Source organism: Chelonia mydas, chromosome 1 (genome assembly GCF_015237465.2).
Source record: "Chelonia mydas isolate rCheMyd1 chromosome 1, rCheMyd1.pri.v2, whole genome shotgun sequence".
In the NCBI taxonomy this organism is placed as follows: Eukaryota; Metazoa; Chordata; order Testudines; family Cheloniidae; genus Chelonia; species Chelonia mydas.
This window is the reverse complement of record NC_057849.1, coordinates 342,654,431-342,678,327: the sequence shown is the minus strand read 5'-3', so window position 1 is coordinate 342,678,327 and position 23,897 is coordinate 342,654,431. Positions and strand designations below refer to the sequence as shown.

The 23,897-nt window shown below is 44.5% G+C and overlaps 1 protein-coding gene across 2 annotated transcripts in view; it reads left to right on the top strand.

Moving 5' to 3' along the window:
• The window catches only part of STRIP2 (striatin interacting protein 2), a 68,372-nt gene extending 45,244 nt beyond the window's left edge, over positions 1-23,128 (top strand). For both annotated transcript variants that reach the window (XM_037889420.2, XM_043521283.1), the window contains 4 exons: positions 532-598; positions 15,410-15,514; positions 18,021-18,225; positions 20,946-23,128. In XM_037889420.2, the coding sequence (XP_037745348.1) occupies positions 532-598; positions 15,410-15,514; positions 18,021-18,225; positions 20,946-21,196 (628 nt within the window). In that variant the 3' untranslated portion in view covers positions 21,197-23,128. The remainder of the gene's footprint in view (positions 1-531; positions 599-15,409; positions 15,515-18,020; positions 18,226-20,945) is intronic.
• Positions 23,129-23,897: the final 769 nt, after the last annotated feature.

Genomic DNA, 23,897 nt, shown 5'->3' with positions numbered 1-23,897 from the left:
GTTTTGGTTTAATGGATCCAAATTACCGGAGTCTTTAGTACTGCACTCAGGATGTACTTTAGAGCAATAAGAAATTGACAAGTGCTGTTGAGCAGAGAGACAGAAGGTGTCACGAGTTTGGAAATAGGATGGGAGGTAGTCTGTCAATCAGAAATGCAAAAGGCAGGTGCAGCTGCAAGACAGGCTCTTCAGTGTGGCTCACACTAAGAAAACTTTTGAGAAATCGTGACCTACTTGGAAAGCAAGTGGCTTCCTAGCAGTGCCCAACAACTTGGCGTGTGGGGTGGGGAAGTCACAGCTGTGCAGTTCTGCCTGTGCCAGTTAGGGTCACTGTAATTAAGAATCCTAGAATCATAGGGTTAGAAGGGACCGCAAGGACCATCTAGTCTAAGATGCAGGATGTAGTGAGCTAGGGTTGGAGATCATAATGGTTGATTGGGAAAAGTAATGCTGACCGGTTTAGAACAGCTCCTTGAATACTGATCTGCTGCTTCATGAATGACTCTTTTCCCCCTTCCCTGTCTCCCACAGCATCTCTGTCCTGGATTATCCACACTGCACAGTTCATGAGCTGCCTGAGCTCACTGCGGAAAGCCTGGTAAGGAGAACATCAGTAACCCTTGTAACAGACGTTGCAGCCCCAGAAGGAAGCGCTTAGGATGGGCTCACCACCAGCTGCAGGCATGTCCCAGCACTTCCTTCTCCGGCTGCAGCCCTACAGACCTGCCTGCAGCTGGGGCCTTTCTTCAAAATCATGTCAATAAGCAACATGCCATGGCAAACCTTCGAGTCCCATTAACATTACAGGCAATGGGATGGGATTGATTCCCAGCAAAATGTCGCTATTAACCAGAAGTCGTCAATATCCGGTTGCTATTAAGCATAAGCTACTTTATCTGGGTCAGACATACCTGGACTGGAGATGATGCATCGTAATGGCAGATTCACAACCACAGTCATTTTAAAGGGACTCTGAAGAGGAGTTTAGACTCCACGTTTAATGTTGTAACCTGGGAACCCAGAGAGGATGGCTGGATCAAGCAGAAGCAGGGACTGTTGGACTGGAGAGTGAGGAGAGTGGGAGACTTTCTGGCAGTGGGGAGATGGGGCAAGGTTCTCCTCTGGAAGGACTTTGACTCAACCCATCCTCTATGAGCCAGAGGCCAGTCCAGACTAGTGTTCCCTACATTATCTGTAGGGCCCTACCAACTTCATGGCCGTGAAAAACATGTCTCGGACCGTGAAATCAGCCCTTCCCCGTGAAATCTGATCTCCCCTGCTGCTGGGAGCCTGGGGCTCCTAGCTGCTAGTCTGGAGACGCTGGGGAGGGAAAGGAGTTATCCTTCCCCTGCATGGCTGTTCTTGGTAGGGAGATCAGACCCACCTCCAGAGGCAGTGCAGAAGTGAGGGTGGTACACCCTCCATATCCCCCCCGCCACCCCGGTGCCAGACACCACCCACCCCCCCGTGGCTCCTGCTGCAGCTCCGGGCCCTGAACTCGGGGCTTCCTGGGGGCTTCTGCTCCCAGGGGCTGCAGCTGGGGCAGCCTGGGCTTGGAGCTTCTGCCCCCCTCCCCCCCAGCCAAGGCAGCCCAAGCTCTGGGCTTCTTCCCCCGGCTTCCAGCTGGAGTTAGGGGCAGCCAGGGCTCGGGGCTTCTGCACCCCCTTCCCCCAGCTGGCCTGGGACAACCCGGGCTCTGGGCTTCCGCTCCCTGCTGTTCTAGCCAGGGCTCAGGGCACCCCCCCACCACTCCAGCTGGAGCTTGGGACAGCCTGGGCTCAGGGCTTCAGAGCTTTTTCCCCCAGGGCTCCTGCTGGGGCTTCCACCCTGTGGCTTCTTCTGGGTCTGGGGCACCCAAATAGGCTGGGGGGCCCTGCCGTAATCTGGCCTGGACTTGCAGCTAGGAGCCCATGACTGGAGTGTTCCCATCAGCACAGGGGAGGTCCTACCCACCTACATCTCTGGGAACCTCCTCTAACTGCAGAAAGCTCAGAGACTGCAGAGAAGTGCAGCACAGAAGTGAGGGTGGCAATCTTGGGACTCTCCCTACAACAACTTTGCAATCTCCCCCCCCCCCCCCCCCCCCCCCCCCATGATCCCATTGTGGGTAAAGACCCCCAGTTACAACACCATGAAATTCATTAAATTGACTAATTTTAAAACCCTCTAGCCGTGAAATTGACCAGAATGGACTGTGACTATGGTAGGGCCCTAATTTTCTGTCTTCCAAGCCCTTAGCCCATCCAGTGATTCACATGGGAGCTGTTCAGTATTGTAAGAGTTGACAGCCATCAGACCGGGGCGGGAAGTGTTCTCTAGATCTGAAGGATCAAATTCCGCTCTTGAATGCGGCTAGGGGGCAATCATCAAACTGCATGTGTACCTAAGGGCAGAACTTAGCCCTTAATATGTAGAGCAGTTGGGTTTGTTTGGCATTGCCCATGGTGAAAACAGCAAATAGCCACCGTTGTTACAGGGCCTGCAGTATTTGAGATCCACTCTTTCAGGGCAAGTAAAGGGGAGGGAGTACAAGTGAACCAACAATATTCCCAAAGCAGTGCTGCAAAACCACGAATGATGCCAGAGCAACAATAAAATCAGCAGATGGAACTAAATTTATTCCATGCTCCATCCAAAAGGCAGTTAAAAAAAACAAACAAAAACCCACAACCCTCTGCATATTCAGTGGTGCTGGGGAAAAGTTTAAGTTCTGCTTTTAAGAAGGTTCCCAAAAAAAAAAAAAAATGAAGACTATAAGGAAGTACACATGTACTTCTCCAGTGGGCCAGATTTTGTGTTTAAACTGGAGTGAACTTTTAAGCCACTTCGACTTCACTTTCTCTGAAGCAACAGTGACATCTAGTGGCATGTTCTGCTAATTGCAGCTGTTTTCTTAATTTGCGCTTGCAGCAACTATGAAGTGCTGTATGAACATTCACTGATTTCGCCTCGTAACTCTCCTGTTATGGAGATGAATGTTATCCTCACTTGACAGGTGGAGGAGTCAGAGCAGTGTGTGTGTGGAGCTTGGCTAAATCCCTGGCAGAACCGGAGTTAGAATTTGGGAGCTTTTGGCACCCAATCACAGGCTCATCCCACTGGACCATGCTGGTTCCTGGAGATCTTCCAGTCCTAAACCATCTGCATTTAAACAGCTCTAGAGCACCTGTTGATAGTTCTAGCGGATCATAGTTGTGGATGGTGGACTTGTGTACCGCTGCAACTCAAACACAGGTCTCAGCAATCTGTTAACTTCATTATTTCCTTCAGGTTTACAGTTCCAGAATTCAGCCCAGTGCAGATGGGCTATTTAAGGCCTGTGCATCAATTGGGTCGCACTTAAGCTTCCAAATCAAGAAAAGGCGACTGAGTGCACAACGTTGAGAGATCGAGGAGGCAGCAAAATCTAACAAGGTGTCCTGAGTCACTGCAGCTACTCACGTAGAAACTGGTCAAATGGCACACGGGGATAAAGCTTAGAGAAAAAATTTCTCAACACTTTAAGGAATTGCTTCTTGCAAGAGCTAGTTCTTCTTCGAGTTATTGCCCCTCTGGGTACACCGCTGCGGGATGTACGTGCACCCATGTGTTCTCAATCAGAGATTTTAGTCAGCAGGACCCAGAGGTCCGTGCCTCTTGCCTGCAGTCTATAAATCCTTGTGCTCCGGTGTAAGAGCTGCTGCATTCCCCACTATCAGCCCCTCGTTCTGAGTGCATTGGGGATCCTGCTTCCTGTCACATGGGTGCAATACCCACCCATGCAGTTCATGCAACACATACTTTTGGCTGCTTCTGAACCCAACCATCCTTTCTCCATTCCTTGGAAGGGGAAGAGTCAGAGCCCAGACCTGTCCCCATGATTCACTCCAATGAACGCAGAACTTGCTCAAAATAGGGGGAAAAAGAAAGATCCTTCAGGTGTCCCCTCATGTTAACAGCAGTGGTTAAGGGCCAGGGGCATAAGTCCTCCACTCGCCCCCAAAGTCCAGCAACCAAGCTCGCTTCTGGAACGAAGGAGTAAGTGCCTCCAGACTCACTCCTTCTCTTTTCCCCTGGATTGGGATGGTGATGAGGGAAAGCAGCCTTCTCCCTTGGGGTCAGAGAGGAGAAACACCTTCCAGCCCTCTTCCCTGGATTGGCAGGGGTGTCAGCCACATTTCATTGGAGAGGGGGAGCAACCTCCCTCCATTTCCTCATCCTATTTCTTCACACAACGCATAGTCAACCTGTGGAACTCCTTGCCATAGGATGTTCTGAAGGCCAAGACTATAACAGGGTTCAAAAAAGAACTAGATAAGTTATGGAGGACAGGTCCATCAATGGCTATTAGCCAGGATGGGCAGGGATGCAAAACCATTCTCTGAAGTGTCCCTCTGTTTGCCAGAAGCTGGGACTGGATGACAGGGCATGGATCACTCAATAACTGCCCTGTTCTGTTCATTCCCTCTGAAGCATCTGGCACTGGCCACTGTCAGAGGACTGGATGTGGGCTAGATGGACCACTGTTCTGACCCAGTATGGCCGTTCTTATGTTATCCCTGAACTGGGGGCCAGGCAAGGATACTGCTCCCCAGAGGGGTGGCAGATTGGCCCTTTTCCCCATCCCTGGGTAGGAGAGAAGGGGTCAGGCAAGGATTTGCCTCAATTTTTAACTCAACTATAAGTTGAGGACAAAATAGAGCATCGGCGGGTCTGTCCCTCCCTATATACTCTCATACCAGAGCATGAGGATGTGTAGAATGCAGGTGTGGACGCACAGGCGCTCCGGTCAAGAGTACATGGGCACACGCGCATCCAACAATAGAGCACCCATAGGGACAAAAGCTCTCAAACTCCAGTTACTGTACACCTCTCCTTCTAGAACATACTAGGGGAGAAACTGTTCTGGATTTAATCTGAAGTCACAAAGCGAAGCTAGTTCGAGTGGGGATAGTTGCTGAGCCATTAAGGGAGAGTAGCTACAGTATAATTAGGTTTAACGTCCATAGGACAGGTAAAGTACCAGAAAGTGACACTAAACTTTAGAAGAGGAGATTTGAATAATATGAGAAGGTTAGTCAAAAAGGACATAAAGCTGAAAGTAAAGGCCATAAAATCCCTGGAGTTGACTTGGATGCTACGAAGGAAAACGGAGTCTCAGAAGCCATGCATACCACTGGATAAAAAGAGAACCAGGAGGCCATGGAGTAAACCATTATATGACTAAGGGCTCATCTACACTTAAAACACTGCAGTGAAGATGCTACCTATGCTGATAGGAAGGTTCTGCCGTTGGCATAGGTAATCCACCCCCAAGGCAGTAGTTAGGTCGACCGGAGAATTCTACGTTTGACCTAGCGCTGTCTATACCCTGGGTTAGGTCTGTTTAACTGTGTTGCTCAGGGGTGTGGATTTTTCACAACTTTGAGCAACATAGTTGTATTGACTTAATTTTCTAGTGAAGACCAGGCCTAAATGCCAAGCTTTTGAGAGGCTATTCAAGCCAAAGAGAAATCCTTTAAAATTTGGAAATCTAACCTTAGTGAATCCAATAAACAGGAGTATAAATTACAGCAGGCTTTAAATAAAAGGCAAATTAGAAGGGCCAAAATGGAGTTCAAAGAGCAAATAGCTCGAGGTAAAACCAACACTAGTCTTTGTTTCAGAAGCAGGAAGCCTACAAAAGAATCAGTGGATTCACTGGATCTCCAAGGGTTAAAGGGAGCAATTAAGGAAGATAATCAGTAATAGAATAACAAATCATCTGGAAGATCATGATCTGATTGGGTCTGACCAGCAGAGATTCAGCAAAGGAAAGTTGTCTCTCTAATCTCTTAGAATTCTTTAGACATCATTATTTTTTTGTATTGCTGTGCACACGTATACTAAGTGGAAAGGGATCTAGAACCATGGAGGGTGTCATTAGAAGAAAATGGCTTACGAGTCAACAGATGAAAGGTGGAATACACACGTTGCTTTATTGAGAAGGACAATGAGGAGCCAGTAAAACTAGGTGGTATAGAGTTAAAATCTGTGCAACAATTCAAATTCCGCCATTCGTTGTTGAGCCATGACGGGAATGTGCATGTGGGTGCTAGGAGTCACATTAAGAGCACTTGGTGCAAATGCAGGGAGTTGCTGGGAATTCTCTGCAATAAGGATAAGCCAAGTAAACTAAAGAGCAAAGTGTATAAGACCATGCTTAAGGCCAGCCAGGACGTACAAGTCGGAATGCTGGGCAATGAGAAAGAGAGAGTACAACTACTTCACATTGCCAAAATGAGAACACTCATGTGGACACTGGGTCCGACAAGAGCTGATAGGCTATCCAGTGGAATGGTATGAGCCATGATGCAGGTAGTCCCCCTCACGGGAAAGCTGAGGGAGTTTTGACTGCGGTGGCAGGCTCTTGTGAGGCAATATGACACAGGATATGTTGGCCAGAGAGCACCAGATCTGGCAGTCACAGGATGAAGACCACAAAGGCGGCCTAGAAAAACGTGGTTCGAGACATGGAAGGAGAACCTGAAGAAGGTTGGTGCCAGCTTGAAAGACACATTCAACAGGATCTCTTGGCGATGAACAAAAGCCACCAATCACACCTAATTGGACAAGGTGAAGGCAAAGAAGAAGATAGTGAACATGTTAATGAAGTAGTGGATATAGAAGAACTAGATGACATTACTGAGACTTCCAAAAGGCCTTAGCAAAGGTCCCTTACAAGAGTCTACTAAAGAAGCTAGGTGTAGTCATTGGGTGAGAGGCAAAGTATTGTCATGGCTCAAAAAACTGGTTAGAAAATGGAATGCGGAGTAGGATTAAATGGTCAGTTTTCATAATGGTAACAGGTTATCAGTGGGGACCTTAGGGGATATATTAATAATATGGAAAAGAGGTGAGTAGTGAGATAACTTTGTATCATCTGCAAATTTTGCTATCTAGGTTAATTGGGACCAGAGAGGACTGTGAGGAACTTCAGAACAGGGTGGATAAAAAGATTATTTTTTTAAAATCCTGTTTTATTTAAATTAGATTTTTTGATTATTGAAATCATAATTTTTTCTTTTAAAGAATAAACCTGTTAATATAATGAAATATGAATGCAATACAAAGTATGTTAAGATCTAAACTTATTATAAACTCTTAAAACATTTAAATAAAAAATAAATATGCTGAATCTATCGAAAACTTTGAGTTAAAGGCTGCTTTTCTATAGAAATCGGGGAAAACATCTGACTTTTGAGGTCAAGCTTTATAAATATGGAATAGGTCAGCCTAAGTAGCTTAGGAGACTGTCTCATTTTCAAGAGATTTAGGCAAGTAAGAACTTAAGCTCCAGTCACTTTTACTTAGGCATATTTGAAAATTTTTCCCAGGCTGACCTAAAATAATCAGTTAAATTCACTGACTAGAGTTAATCCCTCTGTTTAATAAATCATTTAGTTGTAAATGTGAAACGTGTTTTGATAAGAGAAATTTGTGTGTCCAAAACACTTAAGGTTGTTTTAATACAGATAAATTTTATATGCTGTTTTGTGTGTTAAATTAAATTCCAGTTACCAGCCTAATTCAGCTTGACACAAACCATAGGCAAAACATTAATTATCTAGTAAATAAGCAATATACCATTCACCATATTCTAACATACTAAAATATATATAATTAATAAGAATCTGAAAATATTAAACTATATAGTTACTCAAATACATGTATAGACAGTAGAACCTCAAAGTTGCGAACACCTTGGGAATGGAGGTTGTTTGTAACTCTGAAATGTTCGTAACTCTGAACAAAACGTTATGGTGGTTCTTTCAAAAGTTTACAACTGAACATTGACTTAATACAGCTTTGAAACTTTACTATGTAGAAAGAAAATGCTGCTTTTAATCATCTTAATTCAAATGAAACAAGCAAAGAAACAAATCTTGTCAAATCTTTTTTTAACTTTCCCTTTATTTTTTTTAGTAGTTTACGTATAACACAGTACTCTCCTGTATATGCTGTTTTTTCTCTGCTGCTGCCTGATTGTGTAATTCCGATTCCAAATGAGGGGTGTGGTTGATGGGTCAGTTTGTAATTTCTTGTTCGTAACTCTGAGGTTCTACTGTAGTTCTAGGGTACCCTCCTCGGTAGCAAAAAGATGTACCAAATCTGGTGCAACGGGTCTATTTAGTTGTAAATCAACATGGTTTAATGGTTTTATCATCTAATAAGCATGTAACTTTCTTTAGAAAATAACTGAAGTATAAATGGAAGAGTTGATTTAAATCAATTATTTAAATTGAGGCTTTCCACTTGGTGATTTAAATCATGATTTAAATTGCTTTGATTTAAATCAATCCACCCTGCTTCAGAGAGATCTAAACAAGCCAGGGAAATGGGCAACACCGTGGCAGATTAAATTCAAGGTTGACCAATGCAAAGTAGTTGGAGGCACATTGGAGGGGGAAAAAAGCAACTATTCATAAACCATACAGGGTTCTAAACTGACTATCTCAATTCAAGAAAGGGTACTGGGTGTCACTGTAAACAGCTCAATGAAACTTCTGTTCTGTGTACAGCTGAGATCCAAAAAAAGCAAGCAAGCTGTTGGGCTGTATAAGGAATGGGGTGGAGAATAATAGAGACACTATCCTAATACCTTTAGAAAATCAGTGGTGCAGCCTCCCTTGGATACTGTGTCCCATGCTGGTCTCCCTCTTGCAAAAAGGATATTGCAGAACTGGAGAGGGTTCAGCGAGGAGTGATGAGAATGATCAAGGGTCTGGAAAAATGCCTATGTTAGGAGCAATTGAAAAGATTGGAATAGTTTGCTTTAGAAAGGAGGAAAATTAGAGGAGACAAGTAGATTGGGAGCTTTTTTCTCACTGTCTCATAATACACGAACAAGGGGACAGTCAATTAAATGTAAAGAGTGGGGGAAATCAAAACCAGTAAATGGATACTCTTTCATACAATATGTAATTACATTGTTGAAGTCATTGCCACAGGAAGTAGTTAAGGAGTAGAATTTAACAAGATTAAAAATGGGATTGTATCCTTCAATGGATATCAAGTATATCCAGAGTTGTTATATTGGTCTGAATTCAGCAAGATGAAATTCAACGAAGATAAGTGCAAATTACTTTTCTTAAGAAGGGAAAAATCAAATGCACAACTACAAAATGGGGAATAACTAGCTAGGCAGTAGCACTGCTGAAAAGGATTTGGGGTTTATAGTGGATCACTAATTGAATATGAGTCAATAGTGTGATACAGTTGCGAAAAAGGAATATCATTCAGGGATGTATTAACAAGAATGTTGCATGTAAGACTCAGAAGGTAATTGTCCTGGTCTACTCAACCCTGGGGAGGCCTCAGCAGGAGTACTGTGTCCAATTCTGGGTACCACACTTCAGAAAAGATGTGGACAAATTGGAGGGAGTTCTAAGGAGAGCAACAAAAATGCTAAAAGGTTTAGCAAACCTGACCAATGAGGAAAGCTTAAAAAAACTGGGCAAGTTTAATCTTGAGAAAAGAAAACCGTGGGGGGCGACCTGTTAACAGCTTCAAATATGTTAAGGGCTGTTATAAAGAGAATTAGATCAGTTGTCCACTAAAGGTAGGACAAGCAGAATGGGCTTAATCTGCAGCAAGGGAGATTTAGGTTAGATAGTAGGAAAAACTTTCTACCTGTAAGGACAGTTAAGATCTGGAACGGGCTTCCAAGGGAGCTTGTAGAATCCCCATCACTGGGGGGTTTTAAGAATAGGTTGGACAAACACCTGTCAGGGATGGGCTAGGTTTTCTTAGAACTATAGAATCCTAGAATATCAGGGTTGGAAGGGACCTCAGGAGGTCATCTAGTCCAACCCCCTGCTCAAAGCAGAGCCTAATCCGCAACTAAATCATCCCTGCCAGGGCTTTGTTAATTGGTCCTTCCTCAGGTCAGGGGGCTGGACTTGATGACCTATCGAGGTCTCTTCCCTTCCATAATGTCAATAAGTACATTTGGAAGGAATAATTTGAATATGTCAGGGGGCCCCTGAACCACTGTCCCATATGCTGTTGCACTTCTAGCAACTGAAATACATTTGTAAGAAGCTCATGAGATGCCTATGATTTTCTTCCTGGAAACCCTCATCTTGCCATACTTAAGAGTTCTGTGGAATTTGCAGCTGTACTGCTGTTGGGAAGACTGCTGGGGAGTAAGGTGCACCCAGCTCCTCTTCTCATAGGTCTGAGGTGATCCTTTCATGACCTTGTGTGTGCTATATCGTTGCAGTAGGTCGTCCTACTTAGCCAAGTCTTAGTTTTCACTTTTCTTTCCTCTTCTGAGTTTTCTTGGTTGGTTCCATGGCTGAGCTGGATAGTAGATGTTACATTTATGTCTGGGCTGGTACGCTCAGCACCCAAATTCTTACATTTTAAGCTAGGTCTGGAGGCTTTTCGTAGGTCTGTGTGTAGATGATGGATATTTTTTCTTTCTCTCTTGGGATCTATGGATCACTCTGCTGGGGTTGTTACAAAGATTTTCTTTTTTTCCGTCAGTTAGTGGCTTGTTTACATGGAAATGGCATGTTATGTTTTAACAAGTGAAATAAAACTAAGACTCCCCTGCCCCCCCGCCCCCGAAAAACATGTTGATTTTCAGTGGTTCTCAAACTTTTGTATTGGTGACCCCTTTCACACAGCAAGCCTCTGTGTGCGACCCCCCCCCCCCTTATAAATTAAAAACACCGTTTTTTATATTAAACACTATTATAAATGCTGGAAGTGAAGCGGGATTTGGGGGTGGAGGCTGACAGCTTGTGATCCCCACGTAATAACCTCGCAACCCCCTGAGTGGTCATGAGCCCCAGTTTGAGATCACCTTATTTAATAGGACTGAAACATGCCCTAATGTTCCTTATAAAGGGGGGAGAGGGGAGAGAGAGAGAGGGAGTGTGTGAAATGTATTGCTTCAACTAGAATTTTCTGCATCTAATGAAAAGGTGTTATACTTCACTGATGCCCTGGTTTGAACTTTGTTAATGTTATGATTACATATTTCTTAGCTGACATAGCAGTTGATTGTGCCCTGTGGGAATGAAAATATCCCTGGTGCAGGTTGAATACAAAGAAATAGATTGTGTTTACATTCTGCTTCCATAGAAAAGTGATACAGAAGGAGTAAATCAATGAGATTTTTAAAAATGTAGCTTCTTTTTCAGAGGCAGTCCAAAAAAAACCAGGGGTCGGGGGAGAGGAAGGCTAATGAAAAGGACTAGGATAAAACATAACCGCCTTTGGGTCAGTTCAGTGTCCCCCTCCCCCTTTCTCAGGCAGAGTGCCATGTACTTTGTTGTCAGATGGGAGGCAGGGTTCCCCAGGGAGACGGTAAAGGGAAGAAAGAAGTGCGATCTCGCCTGGTTACACTGTCGTCAGACAGGGAACACGAGACTCGCTTCTTTGGTCTCCTGTGAAAACGCTGTGAGAAAAGAGCAGAGCCAGGTCTTGCTTAATCTTTCCTCATTAGAGGAGTTGGAGAGCGTGTGAGCCAGTTTAGCAGTGTAATTCCAGGGGATGTTCTTGTTGCCTAATGGATAATTGCTCCTTCATAAAGGAGGTGTGAAGACTTAGAGTAATTAAGCTTTACAGTTAAAGTAAGGATGATAGCAAAAATAATTCCAGCCCACCATTATAATACTGCTGGTAACCCAAAACAACAATAACAAAACCAAGACTAGTTAAGTTAAAAAGGCTTTACGCGCATGAAAGTGTTCTGGCTGGAGAAACACAGCCTGTTGCAGTTTGCAGGTTGGGACTGTACGTTGTCATGGGGAATACTTTACAGCCAGGGGGGTCTCCTGTCTGGCTAAATTCTGCATGCCATTTGATTGATGTTTAGTGGTAGATTGCCTCTATAGTCTCGCCTGCACTGGAAAAGGTTTGCTGCTATAGCTGTGCAGGTAGACCCTCCTTGTGTAGACACAGCTTCTGCCAGTGAAAATATGCTGTACTGGTATAGCTTATACCAGTTGCCTGAACAAAATAAGCTATGCTGGCAAAATCACTTCCTTGTTGGCATAACTGTCTACACAAGGGCTATTTCTGATTATAAAAATGTTGTTTAAAAAGAACCCACACCTCTAACAGATGTTGTTATACCAGCAAAAGTTTCTAGTGTAGACCTGGCCTTTAAGAGGTGAAATATGATAGTGGTGTCCTTTCTTACAAAAGCCGCTTCGTTGTCTCCCAGCCTCCTCTCGCAGCTCAGAGCTCTTCCTTTGAGCAGGCCTAGTATTTGTGCCATATGACACATTTCAGTTTCTCATGGTTCCTAGGTATTTGCTAGACAAATGTAAATGGCTTATAAATCTGCCAGTACTAGTATCTGCCCTTATTCCCAAATCGATCATTGTGCACCAACAGAGAGCTCAAGCACGTACAAATAGAGGGAGATGGTCCTTGCCGTGAGGAGCTTACCTCCCAAATTGGACACCGACGTCACAGATCAGATACAAATGAACATCCTCCATTTGGGGGGTCATTTTAGTCCGTTTTTATTTTTTAAATTGATGTTTATTACCCCCCAAAAATTGATGATAAAGCCTGAGGGACTGGATCTGGTTTGAAATCTCTAGAATACCATGGTTAACTGCGTGGGCCTTTCAGACAAGATCTTCAAGTCCCAGGTTCTGTCCTCTCTGCATGAACACCTTTTAAAATCTAGGGGAGCTTTGTGTACGTGTAGCAATTTATTCTTGCATCCTTGGCCATGATGTCCATTTTCTCTGTCAAGCAGCATACTCTGCATGGTTAGGTGCTGCCCTTCACTCCAAAAGTAGCTGCATTTCAGTTCTGCTTTGGAAGTGTTGTTGGGGCTAGTTTGGGATGAAAGGTACCATAGAAATATGATCTTCTAATCCAATGTGCGCTTGTTTTATATCTGCTCCTCCTGGAGGAGAAACGGACACAATCTGCACAAATAGGAGCTGGTGGGTGATTATTTGATATACTGCTTCTATATATTATATGAGTAGAATTTAAAAAAATGCCAGTGGGATCTCTGCAGTATAAAAGCTTTGTCCTCCTATGACCCATACTATTGTTTGTCATCTGTTGTTATGTAATTTCATTTTATTTATCTGCTAAATGTCCCCAATGCCTGTGGTGATGTGCAAATTCATATATAAAATCCAAAAAACACAATTCTGTAAATAAATGGTGATTATTAGGCTGTAATTCTGTCTCTGTATGTAAACAATGAATGCAAGTATACTGCAGCAGGTAGTTCCCTGGATAACACAAGCAGGTGACTGCACTTCCATCTTATCCCTTTCTCTTAACATACGCACAGATTAAATCCTCTGCATTACCAGTGGGCTTTTCAGAATGGCTTTTCCCAGTGTCTGTCAGCTTGTAAGCAGAGTGATTAGCCAGCCAGATGAGGGTGTTATGGTGTTCAATGCCCTTGTCTTTTATATGGGATGAGAACTGTGCAGATGCCACTGTCAGATGTTCATAAAATAACTTTGCCCAAGGAGGAAAGGAGGACTTGTGGCACCTTTAGAGACTAACCAATTTATTTGAGCATAAGCTTTCGTGAGCTACAACTCGCTTCATCGGATGCATACTGTGGAAAATACAGAAGATGTTCTTATACATACAAACAATGAAAAAATGGCTGTTTACCACTACAAAAGGTTTTCTGTCCCCCCACCCCACTCTCCCGCTGGTAATAGCTTATCTAAAGTGATCACTCTCCTTACAATGTGTATGATAATCAAGGTGGGCCATTTCCAGCACAAATCCAGGTTTTCTCCCCCCCGCCTTTTTTTCCACACACACAAACCCACTCTCCTGTTGGTAATAGCTTATCTAAAGGTTTCAGAGTAACAGCCATGTTAGTCTGATTTTGCAAAAAGAAAAGGAGTACTTGTGGCACCTTAGAGACTAACCAATTTATTTGAGCATAAGCTTTCGTGAGCTACAGCTCACTTGAAGTGAGCTGTAGCTCACGAAAGCTTATGCTCAAATAAATTAGTTAGTCTCTAAGGTGCCACAAGTACTTCTTTTCTTTTAGCTTATCTAAAGTGATCACTCTCCTTACAATGTGTATGATAATCAAGGTGGGCCATTTCCAGCACAAATCCAGGGTTTAACAAGAACGTCTGAGGAACGGGGGGGTAGGAAAAAACAAGGGGAAATAGGTTACCTTGCATAATGACTTAGCCACTCCCAGTCTCTATTCAAGCCTAAGTTAATTGTATCCAATTTGCAAATGAATTCCAATTCAACAGTCTCTCGCTGGAGTCTGGTTTTGAAGTTTTTCTGTTGTAATATCGCAACTTTCATGTCTGTAATCGCGTGACCAGAGAGATTGAAGTGTTCTCCGACTGGTTTATGAATGTTATAGTTCTTGACATCTGATTTGTGTCCATTTATTCTTTTACGTAGAGACTGTCCAGTTTGACCAATGTACATGGCAGAGGGGCATTGCTGGCACATGATGGCATAGATCACATTGGTAGATGTGCAGGTGAACGAGCCTCTGATAGTGTGGCTGATGTTATTAGGCCCTGTGATGGTGTCCCCTGAATAGATATGTGGGCACAGTTGGCAACGGGCTTTGTTGCAAGGATAGGTTCCTGGGTTAGTGGTTCTGTTGTGTGGTATGTGGTTGCTGGTGAGTATTTGCTTCAGGTTGGGGAGCTGTCTGTAAGCAAGGACTGGCCTGTCTCCCAAGATTTGTGAGAGTGTTGGGTCATCCTTCAGGATAGGTTGTAGATCCTTAATAATGCGTTGGAGGGGTTTTAGTTGGGGGCTGAAGGTGACGGCTAGTGGCGTTCTGTTATTTTCTTTGTTAGGCCTGTCCTGTAGTAGGTGACTTCTGGGAACTCTTCTGGCTCTATCAATCTGTTTCTTCACTTCAGCAGGTGGGTATTGTAGTTGTAAGAATGCTTGATAGAGATCTTGTAGGTGTTTGTCTCTGTTTGAGGGGTTGGAGCAAATGCGGTTGTATCGCAGAGCTTGGCTGTAGACAATGGATCGTGTGGTGTGGTCAGGATGAAAGCTGGAGGCATGTAGGTAGGAATAGCGGTCAGTGGGTTTCCAGTATAGGGTGGTGTTTATGTGACCATCGTTTATTAGCACTGTAGTGTCCAGGAAGTGGATCTCTTGTGTGGACTGGACCAGGCTGAGGTTGATGGTGGGATGGAAATTGTTGAAATCATGGTGGAATTCCTCAAGGGAATTCCTCCAGATGATGATGTCGTCAATATAGCGCAAGTAGAGTAGGGGCGTTAGGGGACGAGAGCTGAGGAAGCGTTGTTCTAAGTCAGCCATAAAAATGTTGGCATACTGTGGGGCCATGCGGGTACCCAAGGAGATTTCTGGGGAGGTGCCACTTTAATGCTGCAGGCAGTAGCATTGAACTGACCCTTTTCCCTCCTGTGTCTGTCTGCAGGAAGCTGGGGACAACAACCAGTTCTGCTGGAGGAACCTGTTCTCCTGTATTAACCTGCTGAGGCTCCTCAACAAGCTGACCAAGTGGAAACATTCTAGGACAATGGTGAGCTGGGGCCTGGGGGGTTTCGCCCTTTGTCGCAGAGATCCTGTGGTGCATTTAATGGCGTTTTGATGTGAGCGAGTGTACTGCACTACATCTGCCCATCCTTGATGCAGCAAGGAACAGCCTTCTATGTCCAAGAGCTTGCTATCCGATTAGGATGATGAAGCTAATTTCACTCCCTGGATCTTGCCCTTGGCAAGAAAACATTTAAACTACAGTAACTCCTCACTTAAAGTCATCCTGGTTAACATTGTTTCGTTGCTGATCAATTAGGGAACATGCTCGTTTAAAGTTGCGCGATCCTCCCTTATAAAGTTGTTTGGCAGCCACCTGCTTTGCCCACTGCTAGCAGAAAGAGCAGCCCGTTGGAGCTGGTGGGGGATTTGAAACCAGGGTGGACCAGCAGCCCCCCTGTCGGCTCCCCTAAGTTCCCTGTGCGGCAGCCACGCAGAAGGCTATCAATTGCTGGCAGTTCAGCTGTCCCTTCCCCCACTGCTGTGTGCTGCTCCTGCCCTCTGCCTTGGAGCCGCTCCCAGGAGCCTCCTACTTGCTGTGCGGGGGTGGGGAAAGGGGAGCAGGGGTGCTAATGTCAGAGGTGTCCCCCTCCCCCCGCTCCTGTCCCCCCCGCTCAGGGGTGAAAGTAACTTAAAGGACTTACCGGCACGCTGGAGTCCTGAGCAGGGGGCAGGGCCTTAACCGGAAGGGGCGAGGCCTTTGAATCCCCAGGCCCTTTAAATCGCTGGCCTGGGGAAGCCGGTCCAGTCCAGCATACCAGCTCTTGCCGGTATGCCATACCTGACCGTACCAGCTTGCTTTCACCTCTGCCCCCGCTCCTTTACCCCATTTAGCCATCTTCACAGAATGGGGTGGGGGGACAGGACACGACAGGGCTCAGGACCGAAGGAGCTTGCTGCCAGCAGCTGCTGTCTCAACTTGTTGATCTACTTAAAAAGGAAATGTACCTAGAGTGGGGTCAGCGTACTTAAAGGGGCAAAGCACATCTCTCTCTCTCACACACACTCACACTCACACTCACACACAATGTGTGTGTGTCTCTGTCTCTCTCTGCCATGCTGTCTCCCCTCCCTCCATTTGTGCTGCCTTGTAGAGTGTGAGGCTACATTAACAACAATGTGTTAACCCTTGAGGGCTCAGCCTAGTGCTAGTTCATCATTTAGCAGTAAGGCATTCCCTGGGAACCATCTCACCCTCTGACTCCACCACCTCAACCAAGCTTCCCAGTCATCATTGCTGTGTACAGTATTCAATTGTTTGTTTAAAACTTATACTGTGTGTGTGTTATATATTAAAAAATTTCCCTAACCCCCCTATTTACATTAATTCTTATGGGGAAATTGAATTCACTTTACATCATTTTGCTTAAAGTAGCATTTTTCAGGAACATAACTACAACGTTAAGCGAGGAGTTTCTGTAACTAGAATGTGAGATGTTGACACAAGAAGAAACTGGGAGATCGTGCCTAGAACGTTACGTATGGCTCCGTTAGGGAGGAAAGGGCAGGGAAGAGCGAACATGCAGTCGGAGCAGGAAGTTGGCAGCAGAAAGGGGCTGCAGGGGAAGTAGTCTGTAGTCACTCCCTGGGAGACGCGGTTGGGGATATGCAGTTAAGTGATCTTCCATTACTCCCTGGGAGCGGGGGAGTTTGGGCTGGTAAACCCAGGGTCGGGAGTCAGAAGATGTAAGGAGGAGTGCAGGGAAAGAGCAACAGGGTCAGGGAGAAAGCAGACCACGGTTGCTAGGCATAGGGTTCCTGGAATGGAACCCGGAGTAGAGGGCTGATCAAGGTCCCCTAGCAGCTACTTGGGGGAGCAGCACAGACTGGGCAGTGGAGCAGAAGACTGCCTGGGCCAGTCGTCTGATAGGACCTTGATGCCCCGGAAGGGGAGAACTGTCGTGACCTGGCTGGAGGGCCAAGCCATGAAGAGGAAGTACTCTGAGTCGCAAACAGAGATATGTGGCAGGGCACATGAAGGAGCGGCAGAAGGGGGCGTCAGACCTGGAAGGCGCTAATCCCCAGAGCCACCAGGAGGAGGCACCCTAGTGGTGGATGGGATCACATAAGTTTTTTTGAGGAGAAGCAGAGGAAGATGAGGAGAGAAGGGAGTGGAGCTCAGTAAGTCTAGATTATCGTGCCCCAAAAAGAGTCTGCAGGGTGTCAGTGGGCCACAGTGAATGCCCCTGCTGGGGGTTCAGGCTGGCCAATTGTTTTGAATACTCTTAAGATCTGCTGTGCTGCCAGTTTTACTCCCCCCCACGTTGGTCCATATTAAAGTTATATTAATCTAGGAGTCAGTTCCCTTACAGAAACCCTCCTCTGCAAAAGGATAGTTAGAAAAGTTTATTACCCACCCTCCACAATTTACCTGCTCTGCTGAACGTCCCTATTCAGTTTCTCTGTGTTTTGTACTATGTTTGCCACCAGGGTGTCAGAGCGGCTAAGAACTTGGGAATGTGCTGACAACATTTTTGTTGGTGATTTGGTAGATGCTGGTGGTTTTTAAATCCGCCCCGATCCTGAAACGTGCTCTGAAAGTGAAGCAGGCCATGATGCAGCTGTATGTGCTGAAACTCTTGAAGATCCAGACCAAGTACCTTGGGCGCCAGTGGAGAAAGAGTAACATGAAAACGATGTCTGCCATTTACCAGAAAGTGCGTCACCGCATGAACGATGACTGGGCTTACGGCAACGGTGAGTATCCCTGGAGAAAGCACCGTCTCTGGGTTCTTGGTTGATGCTACTGCGCATTTAGTTTGACCTGCTGATCCATCAGGACCCTACAAACTTGGTCTAGCTGAGGGCTGCCCTGGTAGCTGGTCAGAAGCCTTAAGACCACATCTGATTTGCTTAAGATAACACAGATTGCATCCAACCTCCCATCACATGAGTACTCAGAGCATTATCAGCTGGGATCTGTAGGACTTGTGTTTCAGCAGTACCTCAACTCGGCCTCCATTTGCAGCTGCTACTTTGCAAATGTAAAAACTGTAGGTGCAATGTTGTGTGCAGTTGAGGTCATTTTGTACATCAAGTAACTGGCTGTGCCTGTAATCGCATCAAGTCTGTGGGTGTAAATGTGGCCAGTGTGTGAAAATCTGACTAGTAGGGCTTGCAGGTCACATCTCTGAACTAAAGGTGAGGGTTGCTACAGGCTACATTGTGCAAGCTTGTGTTTTGGCCTGTGGGCTGCATATCTGACACTCCTGGGATATAGTTTCCATCTTTTTGCCCTCCGTATTTTCTACACTAACAGCTGTGAGAAGGATTCTGACAACTACAGTGATGCATTAATCCATGGGATGCAGCTGACTACACACTCAGTGCCCTTGCTTTGTGGTTAATTCAGTAGGGTAATCTGAATCCCAGGCTTGGTTAAAGAGGAAGGAAGGATCTAAACACATTTCTTTGCCTTGACAACCTGGCCTTAAAACTTGTATTGTGTCCATGCTACTTATATCACCTAATGAGGATTAAGCCAAGGGCCAGGTGACACTGCAACTTTCTAAGAAATTCATATGAATGGGACACTATCAAAATCCCGTACTTAAGTTTTGAGGGAGGAGTAGGTTAAATGAGTAGGAGAAATTGGCTATACATAAAAACACTTTAGGGAGTTTAATTTCAATTAAAATGATTTGTTAATGATTTAAGCCTTCACCCTTTGCTTTTGAGAGCCCTAACATATATGTTGTGCTGATTCAGGAGAATCAAAGATAGAACTCATTAATCTCGTTTCACTGTGGAGTTTAGTGAAATCCGAAAAGGAAACACCCGACACAAAAGCTTAATGTGTGTTTTTTTTTTTTGTTTTTTTTTTTTTTTAAATTTTGACATGTGTCCCTTTTGAATTATTACCATAAAACTGTTTTCCTCCACTTGCTCTTTGCTTCTTGAAGTGAGTGAAGACAGTAGCAGGAATGCTTTGTCCTGCAGATGGTGCGCAGCTACTTCACGCTTTTGGCTGTCGGGAGAGTTTTAGGCACTCGACGCTCACAGACAGAAGAAGCAGAACACCTACAGTGTTTTTTTTTTGTTGTTGTTTTTTGTTTTTTTTTTTTTCTTAAAATGAGGTCTCGCCATTTTTTAAAAAACTAATTTACCAGCCACTGTTCAGAATAATGAGCTGGAAACACAGAAATGAAGGATGATTTTTACAACTAGTGCAAAGAAAAGATGGTGAGGCTAGAGCAGTGGGGGCAACCTGCAGCTGACATTGCTGACGTTGACCGCCCGCAGGCACAGCCCCCCGCAGCTCTCAGTGGCCGCAGTTCACCCTTCCCGGCCAATGGAAGCTGTGGGAAGCGACGGGCTGCAATCAGATTACCCTGATGGACTGCAGATTGCCCACCACTAGGCTAGAGCGAGGATGACTTGTAGGAGGTTGTGGTTGGATCTTTCTGCGTAGTATGTATTTCTCTTACGCTGGGTGCTGCACTTTGGCACTAGGGTCCCCCTCTCTGCCCCACATTTTGCTCCTCTCTTGCACCATGGTTTACTCTGACATAAGAATCTAATGGAAAATGGCATTTTGCCAGAATCCCAAATTCCCCCAGGAAAGGAGATTTAAGCAACAACATAATGTGATACTTAACATGGCTCAGTACTCAGCAGACATCACATCTTGATCTGGACAGTCTGTCAGACTACTTTGGAAATGCTCAGGCTTTCAGAGACCAGCCCTGGACTTGTTTTCCCCTGGGAGGGTTTATTTTTATTCTATGTATATCTGGGTTGCCATTGAGCTCACTCAATCAAACCTTTTCCCCCTTAAACCAGTGAATTCACTGCATCTTTATAATGTGAGTGACTATTTCATATAGAAATGGACTTCAGGGGGACTGAATGACACTACTGAATGATATTACATGGCTGAAATATGGTTATTACATCCAGCCAATAATTCCCAAACACCTATACTTGCTTCCCATTAACAGCCATGATTTACAGTGAGTTATACATTTGCCACATTTTACTTAATGTTAAATTTTCCATGCTTTGTCTGTTTCTCGGGCCAAAGGTTTTCTTTGGCAATTTTCAGCAAAAATGGTGGGGTCCTATGGAAAAATATGATGTGCTCATGTAATTAATTAAAAGTGTAATATAATGCATACAGAGAGGGGAAGAATTATGGTTGTACAGTTAACCTTAATTCTGCTACTGCCTAATTTTTGAATGCTTTGCAACTGTAGCATTATGTTAATATAGGAGATTTGTGTATGAAATATATACACATACTATGAACTGGTTTGGCATAAGCTCTTGCAGCGACTGTTGTGAATCTGACCATCATGGGCATATGACTGTGTGATGGGGTCACAATCCTTTACTTCTGTTAAAACCTCATCCCACGTCAGAAAAAAGGAATGATTTTCTCATACTCTTGTGGGGGTGGTGTTTCTTATCAAATGCAGATATTGATGCCAGACCATGGGATTTCCAAGCTGAAGAATGCACACTGAGAGCCAACATTGAAGCCTTTAATAGCCGGAGATACGATAAATCCCAGGACTCAGAGTTTGCACCGGTGGACAATTGCTTGCAGAGTGTGCTGGGGCAACGGCTGGAGCTCCCTGAAGATTTCCATTACTCATATGAACTCTGGCTAGAAAGAGAGGTGTTTTCTCAGCCAATCCGCTGGGAAGAGTTGCTACATTTTCAGTGACAATGACAGGATTACCTGAACCAAATACCGTCACAGTAAAGCTCTGAGATGCTACTTCCTGGGGAAAGGAGAGGTCACTCTCTGACTGGGGGGTTCTGAAGTCTGGCTAAAAATCTCCCTTATCAGAATTGACTTTTTATAACTATTCAGACACCCTAAAGTGTGGTGTCCCTATCTTTTAGAGACCTTCCCTTTCCTCCAATCTTTTAGAGACCATCTAATGTAAACAGACCTGCACGTAGAGGTTGAGGGCCAAATTCTGATGTTACACTGGTGACAATCTAGAGAAACTCGACCGACATCAGAGGAGTTTACTCCAGGTTTACACCAGGATAATGGAAATCAGAATCTGGCTCGGAGTATCTTAACTTCTTTCTTAGCATTGTTCATGTATGATAAGCTTGCTACGTTTCTATACTGTGAAAGGTCTTTGCCTTGCCTGACTGCCCTGCGTTGTGCCTAATGCACTAGAAATGTTTCACTGATTCAACTTGGAACGTCGCCTGAGAGATGATTAGACATCCCACTACCATATTAACACCTAGATTAGACAAGTAATACCTCAAAAGATTGAAAGTAAACAATAACTGGCGATATTTGACCATCTCAGCAGAGGCTACAGGCTGAATAAGCCAATGGAAACTAAACTACCTTTTTGCCTCTAGAGGTGGAACCTCACTGCTGCTTGCGTTGTATAACCAAACCTCTGGACTTTGGTTTCCAGAGCTGGCAGTGTGGCATCTTTCACTACACCTGTGAATCCAGCACTTTCCTCCCTCACTACATTCATTTAACTTTGTATTGAAGTAAAATGAACAGTAAGGTATCTATGATGTACAAGTCCTAGCCGTAAAGGAGTTAGACAGACTGAGGTCTGCTCTACTTAATATTTCAGTGAGTCTGGACTTATTTGACTAGACGTTACCAACCTAAACTGCAAAAAGGTGAGATTCTTTCTCATCTATTGTAGGTGCCCAGTTAATTTACAATGATTTGTTCTTCTCCTTCCAGAGAAGAGAGGGCAGCAGGGCCGTTTTTATGAAGTGCAATTACTGTAACCTGTTAGATTTCTACTTAGCTCTTCCTGTTGCCTTGTAAAATGTCTTGCTGAAAGTGACCCTCCTGACTTTTTGAGACACAGGAATTTGTTTGGTGTTGGGGGGCTATTCTTTGTGCTCTAGCGTAAAATGGTGTGTGTGTGTGTGCGCACGCGTGCATAGCATTTCTGTGCTGAGGGAAAAGAATAGTGAACTGTATAGCCTATAGCTTTGTCGTGGTGTGTGAGAATTTCGGTGTGAGACTTCTACAACTTGGAAAGTTTAGGGCTTAGTATAAATGTTCAGGTATAGTCTACCTTCGCTTAAGCCTGTGTTGCATGGATATAATAACCGAGAGTTGCTTATGTGTCAGAACAAAATCATTTGTCCAGTATATTAAAGTCAGTTGCTAAACCACTGAATGAGATTTGGCTCTTGGCATGGCGTATGCTCTGTAAAACCCATGACAGTCAGTAGGAGACCTTGCGAGAGAGACACACAAAAGCAACATTGAAGGTATAGTGGCAGTGCCTATGTGCTGTGAGTTTTCCCATCAGTACTGGACAGCCAAGGCCTTAGAACAATCTTGGGTTTTACTTGTTGTTTGTCCTTCCTGAACAGAGGAATTCAGCTTCTGTAGAAGCAGCACTTGTTAGTATATTGCAGGCAAAACTTCATCATTTAGACGGTAGTTGTGATAGCCGCATCTCAAGGGCACATGAGATAAGGCCACAAGTATTTGTTACGCCAGCATCGGTGTTCATTACAACGGAATGAGGCTGAGAACGGTTCTTAATGTGGTTTGTATGATAAGGCATTTTTCAAAGAAATGGCAATAGTAAATCTGTTCACTTCTTAAACACATTGTGTGAAAAATAAAGCAGAGTGACTTCTCCGGCGTGTGCATTTCCTCAAATTAAGGTGTCGGAAGAAAAGTTTCTAATATTCTTTGTAAAAATTCAAGGCTTGTTCAGTCCTCCCCTCAGCTACCTGAACTCTTATCTCTCTGCTTCAGATCTCCCAACGCTGTGCAGGCCTTATGCTACATCATGGGATCGTGGATGTTTTATTCTGATGTTTCTAACCAGACCAACCAAACAAAGGAGCTGGAAAATAATAGAATTATTTAAATTAGGTAGCCGTCCAGTGTCTGTGCCTTGAAAATAAGAATTCTCCCAACATTAAATAATAAGATGGTGGCATATTGGTAACTGGAAATTTGCTATAGATCCAATGGTCAGGGTGCTAGCCTGGGCCTCCAGTTGAACCTGGGTCTGCCTGGATTTCCCATGTGACCTTGACCTTTCTCTGTTCTTCAGTTACTAATTTGTAAAAAGTGGGATAATGGTATTTCTCTACCTCACTGGGATGTTATGAAGATAAATAAACTAAAGATGGAAGTGCTCAGATACCATGGTAATAAGGGCCATGTAAGTACCTCAGGTGAGTGTGAGTAGAAGTGAAATGTAGGTACTGCTACATGACTGACGGGGTCCTATAGTTTGAACTTAATCCACACTCCACTGTTTCTGTACCTTCGGCCTATAAGTATTGACTGACTTGTTTGGTGGCTCTTTTTATAGAGGCAGTCTTTTCCACAGTCAGCAGGAAGGAAAACGTACACATTAAAAGTGCCACACCTTGTCTTCAACCTCCAACAGGAA